This window comes from Gordionus sp. m RMFG-2023, chromosome 1 (genome assembly GCF_954871325.1).
Source record: "Gordionus sp. m RMFG-2023 chromosome 1, tfGorSpeb1-WG-v2, whole genome shotgun sequence".
NCBI lineage: Eukaryota > Metazoa > Nematomorpha > Gordioida > Chordodea > Parachordodidae > Gordionus > Gordionus sp. m RMFG-2023.
In genome coordinates this window covers 79,453,395-79,472,369 of record NC_088775.1, presented here as the reverse complement: position 1 = coordinate 79,472,369, position 18,975 = coordinate 79,453,395, and the positions used below count along the sequence as shown (strand labels likewise).

Genomic DNA, 18,975 nt, shown 5'->3' with positions numbered 1-18,975 from the left:
TTTTCCCTATTTAAATATTTCCCGTGTAGTAAACATAAAATGTCCAAATTTTTTGCACAAGTAGGACCTGATTCGGAAACCGAAAGTGATGAGAGTGAAATACAGCAAGCTCCATTGCAAAAGAGTGCTGTTACAAAGTTTTAAAATATATTTACTTACAAATGTTAAATTTACTTAATTAGAGCTTTTCAACTAAGTGATGATGAAGAAGATATTAAAAGATTAGTTAGAAGTGCTAAAGATAAACGTGAAGACGAAATTCTTGGTATAGCCAAGCAAATTAAAAATCACAAAAAAATAAAAGACATGTGCAAAGTACTCTCAGGTATATGAATATTTTATTAATATTAAACAAATTTATATAAGAAAACCTTATATTTCTTTAATAATGACATGATCAGTTTTGTAGTAATATCGAAAAATGCCATATTGAATCTGTAAAAATTTGTAGGTTGGTACTGCCCAATAACTTAAAAATTTTATTGATGTAAATACTGTATTAGCTTGGCATTCTTTGAAAACTAGTTAAATTGGCAAAAAAATTTGTAATTAATTTGGTTGAGTAAGGAAAAAATATCATATTAAGGTCATTCCCTATCAAATATAATACATCACCCACCTCTTTTTGATAAAAATTTGTAAACACTTCCTATATGTCCTCATTAGATTATATTTTTTCTAGCTCGTTATCAATTTATTTATATACCTTTTTTCTGTTAAATAATTTGTTTATTAATTAAAAACTAAATCCATTTGAATATTAATTTGATTGATAACTAATTTAAAGGAAGAAAGGGTTTAATTTTTTACAAACTCATCTCAATTCTCAAATGATTTAAATGTTTAATCTAACTAGAACATTGCCTACAAATTTGACAAGCTGCATCAATTAGATAAATATATTTTTGATCAATTTTTTCCAATTAATTAGAAATTTTAAAATCCATTATAATTATTACTAAAGCTTAGTTAAAGTATTTGATTTGGTCATTATCAAATCATTAGATAACAATTTACTTGCTTCTTAGATTTTGAAGATTTACAAAAAGTGTATGCAAAAGCCAAAGGAGTCCTCGATGACAAAGATGGTAGGCCACCAACAACATTTTTGAAGTGCCTGACAGAATTGGAAGATTTTATCAATGAGATTTGGGAGGACAAGGAATACAAGAAAGCTATGAGCAAAAACAATTCTAGGGGTCTATCATCCCTCAGACAAAAGCTTAAGAAATATAACAAAGACTATGAGCCCTTCCTTTTAAGTTTTAGGGAGAAGATTAAGGAAACAACCACCAAAAGGTCTGTTGGTGCTACTCGAGATGACAGTGAAAGTGGTGAGGATGATGGCATTCTTTACGATCAGGCTTCGGGTGATGATGATAAGATTGGAGGTTGCCCATTTTTTTCTATTTGGTCTTATTAAAACTCAAAATGCCAAAAAATGGATGGGTTTATAGACCTAGATTAGACCTAAATAACATATCCATTTTTAAATTTATTTTGTTAATTAATGTCAATTTACTTGTAACCATTTTTAAAATAATAATTCATGTTATGAATCTTTTTAAACTTAAATTTTTTTAAATTTTGCTAAAATTTGGCCAAAATTATTTAGAATGACCAAATTCCAAAAACTAAGAAAAAACTCAGATCAGACTTGAGAATGATGCTATTTTAAACCTGTTCACTCAGTCTGAAAATTGATACCCCTTTAATTTCTATCCAATCTAATATTTTAACAGCTTTTATTTTTTAGCTAAATATTTTTTTTAACTTAATTCCAAAATTCCATTTTAAATATTTATTGACACTTTTTCTATATTGACTGCATTTCTATGAACATTACCATTGACTATTCATCTTATGGAAGCTTCTCAACCAAAATATTTTTTTAAATATAAAGTGAGTTATTTATTAATCTTGTTTTACAATATTGACAATTTTATAGATTCAAATTATAAACTTAATTTAAATATAAATAAATAATATACAAATTATAAAGGTCCTGGGAAAGAATTGAAAGTGAAAAAGGTTTCCAAGATTCCACGTGAAGTAAATATTTCAATATAGTTTATCAATTTACGCATTGACTTATAAGCATATCTAAACTAATATTATTTTTTTAAAAATAAATTATCAACTACCAATAGGATGATGAAGATTCAATCGACTGGGGTCAATCTGATTCTGAAGATTCCTATTTGAGTGACGAAGAAAAATATGCCGAAAATCCCTCGGCAAGATTTCTGAAGAAGTAATTATTTTTCTTTTGTCAACTTTGATATATATTTTTGTATCAGTTCCAAAATAAAATATATTTTAGAAAAATATGTAGATACACGATTCCCTAGTTTTCTCTTGATTTTAATATTATTTATATAATTATATATTAAAAAATAGCATAATATATAAAACTATATTAAATGTAAAAAAATTATTTTTAACCCTTTAAAGCTTGACTTTTTAATATAAAATTAAAAAATTTTTAAAATCTTCATTTATATACACTAAGAATGTAAAATTTTTATTTCGACTTTTGTTTCATAGTTTACAGGTAAAAAAAAATCATGATACAATTTGACATCATGAGCAAAATATTTCACACTTGAATATCCGCTAACACATAGTTTATACCTTTTTCGAGTTTTGGATGCTTCTGGCCAATGCCCTATATTATCGTATCTAACTTCTGATATTACCTGAGGTAACCTAGATCCTTTTTGTAATTTAGGAGTTTCATTTATAGGTCTCCCTATTTTTCTTTTATTAATTTTACCTGCCATTAATAAAGCAGTAACTATTTGAGATTTAAATGTTATAAGTTTTATAAAAAAAATTTTAATTTTTTGAAGTAGTCTTCATTACAATAACCATGCATTCACAATGCATGTATCTATCAAATGGAATAACATGAACAAATTTGTTGTCAAACCATTGACAATTATTATATTATTAATGTCAGTTTTGTAGTTGAAACTACCTCTCCCCTTTTTCTTGAGATCGCAATCGCTTTTCGAATTGCAACCTAATTGGATTTATGTGGAGTGCATTTGTGGATGAATCTATATCCATATTGTCAATAGGATGGTTTAAATTGTCCTCACTATCAATATCTGTTTCTGAAATATAACCTTCAATTATAATTATTTTATTTTACATCTGTAAAAATAATATATAAATTCAATGTTAATAAAATAACTTATTCCCAATGAATTAATTTGGGATCATAATTTTAAAATTATATTTACAAAAATAATTAAAAAAATATAAATTCATGATGACATACTTGAATATTTTATCTTCTTTATATAATAAACAGTTTTCAGAATTTTTCAATTAAAATACATATAAATAATATCAAGTAATTTAGGAAAAAAAGAAACGGAAATATAGTCAAAAGTTAAGTGATAATAAACTAAAAACAAAAGCATTTTTTTTTGATTATAAATAAAATACTATTTTTAGGAAAAAAAGAAACGGAAATATAGTCAAAAGTTTGATAATAAACTAAAAACAAGCATTTTTTTTTGATTATTAATAAAATACTATTGAATACATTATATATTTATTTTAAAATGTTAAATTAAATCATTGAATGGTTTTAAACGTTAAAAAATAGCATGCAATAGATGATGTCAAATTAGGTCACAGGACTTTAAAGGTCATAAAAATTTTTTTTTATGAATATTTCATAAAGCCTTGAAATTTCGCTAATAGATGTCCAAACCTTTGTGCTATCTATGAACAAAATCTTCAGGAATATGTTATTTTTTTTGGATAAAATATCAAATCGAGCCGTTTAACAACACTATTTCAAATATGTTTTATTTTTTAGGCCCAGACTTAAGTCCATATTTGTTTTTATATATTTTTTTTTATCCCCAACACGTTATGAAATATTCATAAATTTTTTTTTTATGATTAAAAATAATTTTTCACTAATAGATGTCCAAACCTTTGTTCTATTTCTGAGCAAAATCTTCAGGCTTATGTTAAATTTTATGGATAAAATAATGAGTTAGCCGTTTTTAAAAATCGGCTCAAATCGAGCCATTTTAACAACACTAATTTGAAAAGAAAAAATGTCATTATTTATGAAATATGTCTACCAATTTTTTTTATCGATTCTTTTTTATTACTGAAATACATGTTAAAATTAGAGGTTAAGAGGACCCCACCTCATCCTTCACAAACAATTTTATCTTTTCTATCTCACCTCGAAAATCATTTTTTCCTATATGTAAATAATAATAGACTGATTTTTAATTTTTTTTTAATCCATTCCAATCTGATACCTATTGGAAATACCTGTAATAGAATCAATTAACTTTGAAAATTAAAGACAATTGGTAATAGGATTAATTGTAATGATATATATTTGTTGTGTATGATGATCAATTCATGTATTAATACTGATTTGTAAAAGATATATAAACTGAAGAAGTTAATTACAAAAACATAATAAATTAATTTAAATATCGTGCATCTCTAAATGTATATATAAACCAATCATTTATCACGAATTATGTTTTATTTATTTTTATATAATTAGTAAATAATTATATAACAAATAGTTATATAACCCTAAAAATCAAAAACTTAGGAGCACAATTTTTGTTGAAAATTTTTGGTTTTGAATTATTAAAAGAATGGCTTCTCTCTTTGATTTTTTATGAACTAATTAATTAAAGATAATTATTATTAGAGGATTAAAATGAATTTCATCTGCCTACAGATCTAAGAATTAAATATAATTTACAAATATTTTCAGGTTGTGTTTTATTATATTATATATAATAGTTTAATTATCCCTTGTTATTTTTTTTAAAAAAAATATATAAAGGCAACCCGATGATAAAGAGAAGGATAAAAAGAAAGAGAGGGGCGTTAAGTCCAAACCTTTACCTAAGAAAGTAGGAGGCATTGGCGACGACAATGAGGACGCAGGTGATGAGCAAGACGAAACGGATAAAGGTAAATGGGAATCCGTCACAGCCAAAGGAGGAGTCTCCAGAGCTACCTTCAAGGTTTAATAAATACTCAAAAATATAATATTTTATTAGTATTCAGAAATGCATCAATAGAATTCTTTGCGTTTTTATAACCAATACTACAGCAACCATCTTTTATATTCATCAATTTTTATTTAGAAAATAAATAAATAAAATATATTATTAATGTTAAACGTAATTAAAAACTTATGAATTTAAAATGAATTTTTTTTTTCTTCTTAAAGCTGCATTTGTTTAATGCATTTAATAAGTCAATTAATTAACATTATCTTTTGAAAATTAAGGTAACTAATGTAACTGTTAGATTTAAGAAATGAATCTATGTAACTAATTTGGACAATATAACTATTACAACTATTCATTTCCACAATAAATTTTCAATTTTTAATTAAAGCCATATAATGTTTTAAATTCTGGAAACTTGTAGGAATATTATGATTTTCCAAATGATTAAATCTTTAACGATTTCCTAATTAATATATACCTACCTTGTTTTGTAGATGGATAATTATGAACAAACTTGAGAGTTTAATGACAATTATATTTTATCTCCCCACTTTTCATTTTTACACTATAAAAGGACAAAGTCATTCAAATTTTTTCACCTGACGAAGAGATAACCAGATCGTCTATCCTTAAAAAATTGAACGATATTATCAGCACTCGAGGGAAACGAGGAGCTGATCGTTCCGAGCCCCTCCTAATGCTCCAAGAGCTCTTGAACATAGCATTGGCTCATTCAATGGACACTCCCATTGTCGTCAAAATCATGTTTAACCTTATAGCTTCCTATTTTGATTACAATCAAAAGATTTCCCCCTGCATGAAAGCTGCATCTTGGAAGAGGTTTATTTTTGATAATCTTTTGATGGTTTTGTACATTATAATAAGTCATATAAAAACTCTTAATCTTTTAATTAGACTTCAATAAGTTAATATCATGTATGATTATTATAATTTGTAGATTATTTTAAAGTAAAGAATAAAAAGGGATTTTCTTCAGTTATTAAAAATTTATTATAAAGAATATAAATATTGCTTTTACTATTAAATAATTTAGAATTTCTCAAATGTAATAGTTTTTCATTGATTGCTATTTTCAATTATAAATACTCAATTACCATTACAAACAATTTTGTATATTAACAGTTGCTTGGCAAATTTGAAAGAAATTATTAAATTGTTGCACGACAACCCCAATATTAAAATTGGCATGCAAGTTAACGAGGAAATTGAAGATGAAGAGCTTCAAGTAATTTTACTGGATATTATAATCTATTTTCCTTTCTACACAAATAATCAATTTTACTAAAATTATATACAGCCTGACAATAAAGGCAAAGTTATCATTAAGATATGTGTACTCTCCCAACTGGAAATAGCTGATGAGGAATTTACCAAAATCTTGCAAAACTGTGATGCCCATAGCACAGAATATCTTGACAGGTATTTTACTTTAAAATATTATATTTTAATCAGTCCTTTTTTTCGCCCAAAGACTTAAGTTTGAAAAAATTTAGAATTTTAAAAAATTTTTATAGATTGTTTTAAATGGGATATGAGCAGTAAATAAATATTGTATTAAAATATATTACTATTATCATTCATATTTATTTATACTTTCATATTTCTAATACTTAGATTTTAAACGATTAGATCTATTCGACTCACCCTTTAAAATACCAAGGTATCAAAGAATTTAAAAAAATTATTTTTCTTTTACATTGGTATAAGAATATTTATATATCAAAATTCCAATTTTATTGTATGATTTTTTGAATGTTCCAAAAATCAAACATTGGGAAGTAACGAGTTTATTTTTTGGTGATATAATTTTGAGCATTTTATATAAATAAGTACATCATATCATACTTATATGTCATATATTTTGCATCTACAGCTATCTTGACGATTGACTTTAATTGGCATATGACTTATCTCTACCTCTCAGATTGAAAAATTGAGCATCTTGATGGGACAGGGCACTATCGTTTTTCAGGTGCATTTCTAATCAAAAACCGCACTTCTGAATAGAAGATGCGACATATTTCCACCAGAAGAAATGTGTATTCTCTAAGCAGCTATAACACATAAATTATTAAGTTAGAGAATAAGCACTACCACTATTTTTTGCTGGGCAGTCGAGGGCGATAATCACTCAAAAATCTAAAATAAATCAACACTTACATATGTAGATTATATATGGTATCAATATATTCCTTATGTTTAGACTCCATTGCTTGTTATTTAGAGGATGTATTCTTTGGTAATTGCTTACCACTGCTACAGGAGAAAATCATTCCAATAATATAAAGCAATTTTTCATCGAAGGTTTCATAAGATCCTCTCAGATTTTTTTTCATTAGTTTTTAATCCAATAGACATTTTTCGGTTCGATTTATGCCGATTGTTCCTGACAACATAAACCCTTTCTGAATTATCAAATAATAATGCATGTTCTTGAAAATTAGAAATAATAGCCGTCAATTTTGTCACTAGTCTTTCACTAAGAGGACTAGTTTCATTGTTATCTTCTTGATACAACAAAAGTAAAAAGATATTCACAAGATGAAGATAAAGCACAAACTTTTATGCTAAATTTTACTGGCTTTCCACACATATACATCTTTATAACTTGGTTTCTATCAGGGGTTTCAATCTATAAAATCAGATTTTTATTAAATGTTTTGATATAAATAAGAATTTTAACAATTGTTTTTCTTTTTATAATCGTTTATCTATATATATATTTGAAAAACAATTAGATTAATTCAAAGTTATACCCAATTAACGTGTCTTTCTATAATAAAAGGTCACGTGATCGGAGATTATATTTATTATTTACAAGGCGGTTTATTGATCCTAAAATATAAACATTTTAGGTTGAAAGACGAAAAAACTCTTTGCTCTTTGTTCGACCAATTGCAATCTTACCTTGAAATACATGGTACTGCTAACGAAATTTCCCGTATATATCACAGACAAGTTGAGCACATGTACTATAAGGTAGGTGTATATTTTTTATTAATATTTATTTTAATATATATAAATAGTGTTGTTAAAGATAAAATAGCTTGAGTAACCAGAATAATTATATTTTTATTCGAATTTCTCAAGATTAATAAAAAAAATAATCATATAAACTAAACAATATTGTTTTTTGAATGACAGCCATGGCTCGGAAAGCTAGGGGCTACAGGTAGGCAATAAAAAAAGATCTTTGATCACTAGCGGTATGCGATATCCGCTTAAACGGCATTATCTCACACATCTTATCAATATAATGTGTTATTTTCAGTACATTTCCTGATTTTTTTTGGCAATGTGTTATAGTGGTAAGTAGGGTGAATTGATTATTCTGTAAATGTATTTATTCTATTATACAAATTAAGAAATTTAATATTTATTTGAGATTAATTTATTAATTATTTGAAAGGAATTTATTATTTATAAATTAATTTATTTAATTTATAGATTTTGTTAAATTATTTTTTAAATAAAATTTTTAAGATGGTTAAGGTTTTATAATCTTATGGTATTTTTTAAAATAAATTTTTTGGATGGTTAAAGTTTATTGTACCTATATTATTTTTTAAATATATTTTTTGAGATTTATTTTGATGTGTTTTATTTTTATTTTGAGATTTATTTTGATGTGTTTTATTTTTATTTTGAGTTAATTTATTTTAATGGTTATATAATTTTTTTACTATATTTTTTGAGATAATTTATAATGATTATATTATTTTTTCAATTTATTTTTTTTATATAATTTATTTTAATGGTTATATTTTTATAATATATTTTATTGAGATAATTTATTTTAATGGTTGTAATATTTTTTAATATATTTTATTATATTATTTTTTACACATATTTTTTGGGATATTTATTTTAAATTGTTATATTATTTTTTTAATAAATTTTTTTGTGATAATTTATTTGTTATATTATTATTTTAATATATTTTTTTGTGATAATTTATTTTAATGTTGTCTATTTCTTTTTAACATTTATTTTGAGAGGGTTTATTTTAATGTCTTATATTATTTTATATATAGATATTTTTTAAGTAATTTTCAAATCTTTTTATTTTCTCATAATATGTACTAGCAAAATTCCTAAATTTGCTATTCAAAATTAATTCCGACCCTTCTAATCGTCAATGCCTTGATTTGATATGAACCCGAGATATAAAAATTTAGGAGATTTATTATAATTACATTAATAACTTAATATAAAAAAATTTCCATTATTATGATTGAACTTTACTCTATAGTGAGAAATGCTTTTATTAATTTATCCATTCTAGTGGGATGTGTTTTTTATAGCATAATTCATAATAGCTCGCAGATGTATAATTAAAACATTTTTTAAAATAAATTTACTTTTTCTAAAATGTTTCCTTCTAAATATATTGAAATAAAGAATCCGGCATCGGTTATTTTGTATATCAACTATCTGTAATATCTCTGCACTGCTCGCCCTCTCCTCTAAACCCCATTATTATATATATATTTAAAAAAAAAATTAGAATGACGCTCTCGTACGCCAAATAATGAAAGTTAAGGTATAAATTAATATTTTATCTTATATAATTTCGATTTTTAAAATAATATATTTATGATTCACAAACTTTTTTAGAATGTAACTGGTTAGCAGTAGCCAAAAATTTGTAAAAATTTTTAAGGAAAACCGTTATTTTCTAACTTTATCACCATTATTCTATTTTTATTTCCATGTTGAATTTTAGAACGACAAAAAACAATCTCTTTTTACGGGAGATAATAAAGAAGGGGAAGATGATAATCTAGTTTTTGAGAAATATTGTAAACACATCTACAATGATAACAGTCATCGAATGAGGACCCGATCTATTTTGTGTCATATCTATTATTGCGCTTTGCACGATGATTGGTTCAAAGCCCGGGACTTGCTGCTCATGTCCCATTTGCAAGATACTGTTCAACATTCAGATTTACCGACTCAGGTTTTGTTACACTTTGAATTTATATGTGATCATGATTTGATATTAAAATTTTTAAAATCATTTTTACAATCGCCAATATTTTGGTTTGAAAATTGTGAAACTATATTTAAATTCATGAGGATGAAAAATATCTTGATATTTAATTATCAAGATTTTGCAATTATCAAACACGTAATGGAAAGCCCTCACCCTTAAGACTCCTTATAGAAGCATTCCCTTGTAGGCTTAAAGTGGATCAGAACATTTACTACATAATTATTTTTTTTATAATTTTGGAGACCTTAAATGATTTTGTAGAAAGTGTACACCCCTGTGAGAGTTTTGTCACTCTTCTAGCTTTTATTATATTTTTATATTATACATGTTGTTAAACGTTACTTTTTTTCCTTAACACATTTTTTTAAAAGAAGTAACTCATAGAACTTGAGCGGCTATTTTATGTCGCTTAATAAAAAAAAGTTTTTATTTAAAGTTTTTTAAAAATATAATTGGCGGTTGAAGATTGTAGTGTCATACATATCTCTTCTTTTCCAGCATTACAATTTAGAATTTTTTAAAAATTTTTACCAGTCCTGTCATATTTTAAAATTAGGGGATAACGGAGAAATTATTTCTCATAGATTTAATAGTTATAGTATTCTTAGAGCTTTTGTACTCTTAAAAACGCGATATGGAACAATATGCTCAACCTAAATATCAAAATTGATGTAGTAGACTACTCTATATCCTAAAATACATAGGACATTACACTTAATATAATTGATAACCATACCCTGAAAATTGAATTATTTAAAAAAGCCGTTTAATGAATCACATTTGACTTTTATAAATGATTAAAATTGCTCTAATCTATCTTATTATTATATTTGATCAATATCGAAGGCTAGTGTGTTTTAACAAATTTTGAGTATATAAATTTATAAAAATTTAAGTTCCTTTTTTATATTTAATATGTTTATAAAGTTTTTCCTCATTTATCAAAAATATAGATAAAAATTAATTTTATCTCATTCATAATGGAATTGACCGATTTATGAATTTTGGGTTAACCAATATACACGGAGAGGCATAGTTTAGGCATTTGATGATATTTTAATCGAGTTAATATTATTTTATAAGTATTAATATTCAATAAGGAATTCGATCATGTATAAGTAGGGGTGGGACCAATACCAATATAATATTGGTTTACAATACCAATACCAATTACATAAATATATTGGTTTTGATATATTGTTTAAATACAATTTTAACCAATACCTACCAATATTAAAAATAACATAATTATTTGGGTTTATCGTGGATAATTATATCGTGGTATTTTTTTTATTTTCATTGCAAAAACTGATTACATCTGTTATTTCTTCCAAATACTACTGTGATATCAATATTTCTGTTATTTATAATTATAGTTTATTTTTATTATGGAAGTAAATTTTTTACATGATATCTATCAATTATTTATTTAAGATATTATAATAAATGAAGACCAAATAGAGTTAATAAATATAGATGCTGTTGGTACTAATAATAATAGCGATAAGGAACAAGAAGAATTATCAATATCGAATAAAAGACGAAATTCAGCAAAAATCTGGGAATTTTATACTACTTGTGATAATAAAAAAAAGGCAATTTGTAATAAATGTAAAAAAAAATATCACTTCCCAATTTTGGAACCTCAGGATTATGGACACATCTTAAATCCATCCACCCAACATTATATAAGAAATGTGAGCAAATAAATATTGGCAGTAAAAAAATTAAGACAATAAAATCATTATTACTTAATAATATAAATAATAAAGCTAATTTAAATAATTTAATTATAAACTTTTTTATTCAAAATAATTTAGCCTTTTCAATAGTTGAGGATATCACTTTTAAAAATTTAATAGCATATTGTAACCCTTCACTAACATTAGTTTCTAGAAAAACACTAAAAATAGAAATTATGAAACATTATCATAGTTATTTTATCAATTTAAAATCTGTACTTTCTAACATTACATCTAAATTTTCCTTAACAATGGACATTTGGTCCTCTCCAAATAAAATACCCTTTATGGGCATAACAATTCATTATATTGATAATGATTTTAAATTAAATAATCATTTATTAGATTTTATTCCTTTTAAATCAGCACATAATTCTATTAATATTTTTAATTCTGTATTAAAAGTAAAATATGAAATTGATTTTTTTTGCATTACATCAGACAATGCAAGTATTAATTTAGCATTTCTAAAAATTTTAAAACAAAAAGATAATTTTGATAATTTCTGCAAATGCTTTTGCCATATTATACATTTGGCTGTCATGGCTGCATTGGAACCCTTAAATACAGCTTTAAAAAAAATAAGAAATTTTTAAAAATTTTTAAACTTTCTATATCTAAATTTAATAAACTCGAAAAAATATATCTTTCCACACTTAAAATTTCCTCACCCAATTTTGGATATACCAACACGTTGGAATTCAACATACCAAATGCTTGAAAGAGCAATATTGCTCAAACCCTATTTGACAACATATACCAATCATTTACAAAATACAAATCAAGAAAATTATATTAGTGCCTTAGCCTGGAATAATATAAAAATATACCGAGAATTTCTGGAACCATTTAATTTTGCTACAGAGATGGCCTCATGTGCTAATACTCCAACAATTTCAACAATTATTCCTTTATATTCCAGTATTTTTGAGCATGTTGAGAGTTATAATAATAATTCTAATGCTATTTTAAAGACAGCTTCTTTAGCTGCCTTAACAAAACTTAATAAATACTATAATTATAATAAACACCTCTTTATTATTTCAACAATGATTGACCCAAGATTTAAACTATCAAGTCATTTATTAAAGCATAATAATATGGAAACTCTTATTGGATATCTTACTAATGAATACAATATTTATAAAATAAATAATAACAATTCAGCGGAACTTACAAATGAAGCACAAAATAACAAAAAATTATCCTTTTATGACAAAATTTATCAGGTGAAACCTCATAATAATAACAACTTAGAAATAAGTAAATATATAGATGAAGCCACAATTACCAATGATACAAATCCATTAGATTGGTGGAAATTAAATAAAAATAGATATCCAGTATTATCAAAAATTGCCAGAGATTATCTAGCAATTCCGGCCACCTCATCTAGCTCTGAAAGGGCTTTTTCAGAAGGACGGTATGTTATAACAGACCAACGTTGTTCACTAGATGAGCATACTATACAAGCTTGCCTGTGCCTAAAAAGTTGGATGCGCATGCAAGATTCTTCTTAAATACATAAAATTATTTCCTCTTTTTATATTAAAATTATATCATTCTTTTGCATTATATTTTGTATAAATAGACAGTTATGTTACATTTTTAGTTTACTTATTTTGCTATGTTCTTTGTGATAAATCAAATGGTTCAAAATCAATACGTTTATTATTGTTGATACAAAAAATACATGATTAAATCAAAATTTTTTATATTCACATCACCTAATAAATTCCTAGTTTAAAAAAAGAATTTGAATTCAGTAAAATTTTGAGAGTTGGTTCTTAGCCCTGATTTTATGGTATCATGATTTTTTTTCCCATGTTTATTTAAAATTAGAAATTAAGGGTTTTATAATCACTATTTCTATTCTTTTAATTTAATTTGAATTTAAACCAATACCAATATAAACCAATAGTTACCAATATAATACCAATACCAATAGCAATACCAATACAAGAAATAGAAAATATTGTTTAAACCAATACCAATATTTTAGACCCAATACCAATACAATATTTTGTTAATATTGGGTTTTTACTATTGGTTCCCAGCCCTATGTATAAGTACTCTTATAAATGATAAATGTTTGTACTCCTTTATTCATATATATTAATTGGTGATCAAGAACTAACCAGTTTATAAAAAAAGGTAGCACGCCTATACTTTAACAACTCTTATATTATAATTGCGTAAGTTAAATGGGTTTATGGTTATAAATTTTTTTTTTGTTATATATCAAACCGTAATATAATAGGTACAATTTAAATTAGTTATTTATGTAGGAAATATAAAAATGTAACTATATCGATTTTTGTTAAAATGATAATACTCAACTATAATTATATCTCCAAAAATTAGACCCTTTACAACCGCACCATGGTACAGATGGGGCTTTGTGCATTTCGTCGTGGCCTGCTGAAAGAAGCCCACGACGCTCTCCTAGATATTCAAAGCAGCGGGCGGGCCAAAGAATTGCTCGGACAGGGCTTGATTAGCGCCAATCCTATGGCCCGGAACCTTGATCCTCTCACGCCCGAACAGGAAAAGGCTGAACGCACTCGTCAAGTACCATTTCACATGCATATCAACCTGGATGTTGTCGAATTTGTTTACCTTTTTTGTGCTGTCTGCATTGAGACGCCTTACATCGCACGTTAGTAACACTTATTTCAATATCATATAAATATAGTAGGTATTAATATTGTATAAAATAAATATTTAAATTTAGACCCTAAGAAATAATCTCCTTAAAATTCTAGTTTCTAATTCCACCCATAAAATTACAGAATGGATTTTTTTTTAAACAAAGACTATGCATCTAGTTAATATTAATATGTTTAAGAATATTGCATGACAGTCTAGCTCATGATTTTTTTTATCCACTGAGCCTATATGATTTAATCTTTAGCTTACCAACTTTCTCCATATTCAATTATAAAAACTTTCAGGTTTATTTTATTCCGCTCGAATTAAATGATGTGTTCTTAATGTATCAAAGAATAACTTAAAAAAACCTGGGAACTTGGAAATACTTCCGCTATTTCTCGAATAGACACATTGGACTCTATGCATAAATTTGTATAAGAATAAATTTCTTTTATTGTAACACTTATTTTTCTCTAACATCTGCCAATCTGCTATGTTATTGAGTTATATAGTTAAAAAAATTCTTAGAAATTTTTGTAATAGAATTTTTTTAAATTACAAAACATAACAATCGAATTATTATCTTTTCCTAATTTATCTACAAAAAATAAGCATATACATATTTCTATTAAAAATTATTATCATTCATAAAAAGTTCAGTCCAATTTGCAGCCAATAATGTATTTCTTGTTGTTTCTTCAAATCCCATTACTTGAATATTCTTACATAAAAAAGAATTTTTTTCCTAACAAATTGTGTATGCGCAATGTTATATACATATCTCTAGAATCTAAAATTATAACTAATAAAAAGTTGGCTTTGCAATATTATAAAAGACAGAAAACATAAGTAAAATTTTTTTTGTAACAAACTTTGTATATTTCTGTCTATTTTGTAAAAAAATTATAATTTTTTTTTCATTATTTAAAAATATCTATTATGTTAATGATGTGTAATAAAGTGAAATAAGAAGTATACCTGCTATTATTTTGTATAAAAGGTTTACTGCACTCTTTTGGTAAGGGAAATTATATCTTTTGTCTGATAGGTTAAAAAAATAGAGATCCGAAGAGATCCGAATCTCCTAACCATGCAAACATTACTGTATTTTCGAACCCGAATTCTGGTTGAGAAATTTATAATGCTTGGTGGGAGATTTTGATAATACAAACCAGATTGGGACCTATATATATAGACAACTCATTTAACCTGGGGTAGGTTTTGATCCCTCAGAAATTAGTTTCAATTAAGTTTCTTTAAAATTTCCGCCTAAATAGAGTTAAACATTTTTGAACCTAAATTCGGGGTTGAAGCCCTGCTTTTCTCTTCAATAGAATTGACCCCTAGATGGACTTTAACTTTATAATAATTAAGTGATGAAATTAATATAAGTTTCTTATGATTAACTATTTTTTTCATGATAGAGGGCGAACTGGAGCGACGTCGCATGGCCAGTAAAAACTTTTATTACCAGCTTAAGCAGAGCGAGAGACAATTGTTGATCGGTCCACCCGATAACATAAGGGACCATGTCGTAGCCGCTCACAAGGCTATGAAAGTGGGGGACTGGAAAGCTTGCAAAAATTTTATTGTCAATGACAAAACCAAAACTAAAGTTTAATAATATTTTATAATATTCTTTATTTATATAACGTATCTAAAAGTGCCCTCCTATTTAACCCGGTCTTAAACAGTCCTCTATCAGTTTGATCTCTAAATTAATTTGTTTATTAATCTTAAATTTTCTTCTGAAAGATGGTCCTTAGTGTAGAATTTTGACCACACTATTCTTCAAGCTCTTGAGTATCGTGGTTTCCTAAATGATGTTCGCTTTATTAATTTAACTTTGCTCAGGTGTACATTCTTATGTTTCTTTAATTAAAAAATAATAATAATCGGACCTTTATCTTCCTTAACTTTTAACATGACTTTTAAAAATAGTTTTACTAGAAAAAATTTAGCAAATGCGTTACATCACATCAGAATTGTTAAATGATATTTTTGAAATAGATTTAGATATAGATATGTAGTCTAAAAATGGATCTAAATACTTTAACAACTCTGCATCACACAGTATAATCCATCTATATAAGCTATTCCATAACATTTTTATTTTTGGTACACAAAATATTAATAGTTTTCAATGTTTAGCCTTTATTTATACCAGAAAAGACCTGCAGAACTCAAAATTTTAGACCTAGCCTGGATTTAGAAAATTTTTTTTTGAAACCCTGTTCCGTTCTTTAGGAAGCTTTTTTGACCCAGTTCGGATTTACGTTTTTGATGATTATTTTATTATTTCGAATAATTATTTTGTTTTAAGGAGGAAAATAGGTAATATGAGCAGTAGGTTATTAAACGCTTCTATTATATGATTTTCTAATCTTTTTCATCTAATTGTTATAATTTTTTTAAAAATCTAAAAATCGGCTCAATTTTCAACTCCATCCTAGATTATTAAATTCATACCATTTTTCCGGGCCGAGACTGAAGGTCTCTGATTTTTACATCAATAACCTTCAATTTAACTAGCATCAAAAATGTTTACTGGTCCTAACACTTTACTATAATATTACATTACATATTATTCTATTATATTAATAAGGTTTGGGATTTGTTTCCCGATACAAACAATATATGCGAGATGATCACCCAAAAAATAAAGGTAGAGTGTTTGAGAGTTTACCTTTTTTCTTACGGTAATTTTTACGATTCCATCGATTTGAAAATTTTTTCGGAAATGTTTGATATGGATATTCCGACCATCACCAACATCATCAGCAAAATGATTATAAACGAAGAAATTATGGTATTTAAATCACCCACTCAACATTAATAATTATATTCATTACTTCAAGAAAGAAAGAATAATTTCCTATCAAATCGACGAAGGGATATTTTCACTGATAAAAATTAATATTGAATCGAAATTTGACACTTCATAACTTATTTAGCCCGAGATACAAGAGGTTAAAGGTGCATAAAAACGCCATTTTTTAAAATATCATTTTCTAATATTAAACATTTAGTTAATATAAAAACGAAGTCAATTTGAATATTTGGTATATATATTTACTATATAAAAGATTGACGAATAGTAAGGGAGAAAATGTAAATTTAAAAAAAAATATTTTTATCGGTAATTAAATTATAACTAAATTGCCTAATATGATTATAACTTCTAATTGCGACTTATTAACTGATTACCGAATGCTTCCCTCAATAATATGCGTGAGAATATCTTTAAAAAACTAACGCAAATAATTTGTAAAAATAGTATTTTAAATATAAATGACTTTTTAAAAATTGTTTTATAATTTCTTTTTATCACACATGATATTACTCATAAATAGATTATTATGTCTTTAAATATTTTAAAACAATGATAAAAGTCTTTGGCTGCATTAAAGTATAACGCCATCTTTAATTTCTTAGGCCTATTATAAAGGGTAATTGTAAATATTATTTGCTGCGCAAAGAATTGAAGGAAATATTAGGTAATCCGTTAATTAACAATAGAAAAAATTGAACTAATCATAGAAATTTTTACTGAACATAAGATAATCATATTTAACATTTTTTGTTTTCCCCCTAATGATCAATTTTTTACTTTGTCATATTTATATATACTAAATTTTATATTCAAATCGTTCATTAATAATTATTTAATATCTGAGAAAGGTAAAAATGACGTTTTTGCTCATTTGGCCCTTAATATCTCAGGTAATAAAATAGCTATCGAGCTCAAATTTCGTTTATGATCCAATCATAACATTTATAATTTTCTTATAAATTTTTATCGAAAATAAAAGGTGAATAATGAGAGGCACATGATTTGATATGAAATGAATGCCTTGGTATCTTATATTATGGGTTCTTTTTAATTTTATTTTTTGTCGAGTCTATTCTAATTTTATTCAAATTTTAAAGTGAAAATTTTTATTATAAAAAAGTTCATTATATTTAATTAAAACGTATGTTCAATTAATTGATTTGTAGTTGAATAATTTTATTCGTTTTCTTATATTTTTTTAAAATATAGGCCTCATTTGATGAACCATCTCAAGCATTGATTATGCATCGTGTTGATCTTAACCGAATCCAATCATTGGTTCTGCAACTTACGGAAAAAGTTGCACAGTTTTCGGACCTTAATGATAAGCTAGCCGAGTTGAAATGGAGCAACCAAGAAACTATATCACTTTATCCTAATAATAGTTTTAAAAAATAATATCTTACCAAAAATTAATTATATCTGTAATTTTATTTTTTATAGATTATTCGATGAATTACTCTTCCAACATGAATTATCAACAAAAAAACTTTTCTGAAAATTATTACTCTTATTCAAATTACAGGAAATAATTCATAATAATATAAAATTTGACTTTTTAAAAAAATAATATTGTTATTATTTAATTTGACAATGGGAAAAATAAATAAAATTAATTTTATTTGCAACTTTGTATTTTTAATAATAGTTACGTTTTAGCAATTAAGGCTATGGCGATCCACAAATTTTTAGTTATTTATTTACGATATA

At 25.5% G+C, this 18,975-nt stretch overlaps 1 protein-coding gene across 1 annotated transcript; it reads left to right on the top strand.

Annotated features, from left to right (window-relative positions):
- Positions 1 to 18,893, top strand: LOC135931355 (eukaryotic translation initiation factor 3 subunit C-like). The gene is made up of 17 exons (XM_065468404.1): positions 1 to 137; positions 183 to 325; positions 1,029 to 1,391; positions 2,003 to 2,052; positions 2,151 to 2,254; positions 4,844 to 5,027; positions 5,593 to 5,858; positions 6,162 to 6,264; positions 6,337 to 6,458; positions 7,895 to 8,018; positions 9,547 to 9,582; positions 9,766 to 10,002; positions 14,145 to 14,439; positions 15,857 to 16,047; positions 17,038 to 17,241; positions 18,475 to 18,649; positions 18,709 to 18,893. The coding sequence occupies exons 1-17, from the start codon at positions 40 to 42 to the stop codon at positions 18,795 to 18,797; spliced, it is 2,784 nt and encodes a 927-aa protein (XP_065324476.1). The 5' UTR covers positions 1 to 39; the 3' UTR covers positions 18,798 to 18,893.
- The last annotated feature ends 82 nt before the right edge of the window (positions 18,894 to 18,975 follow it).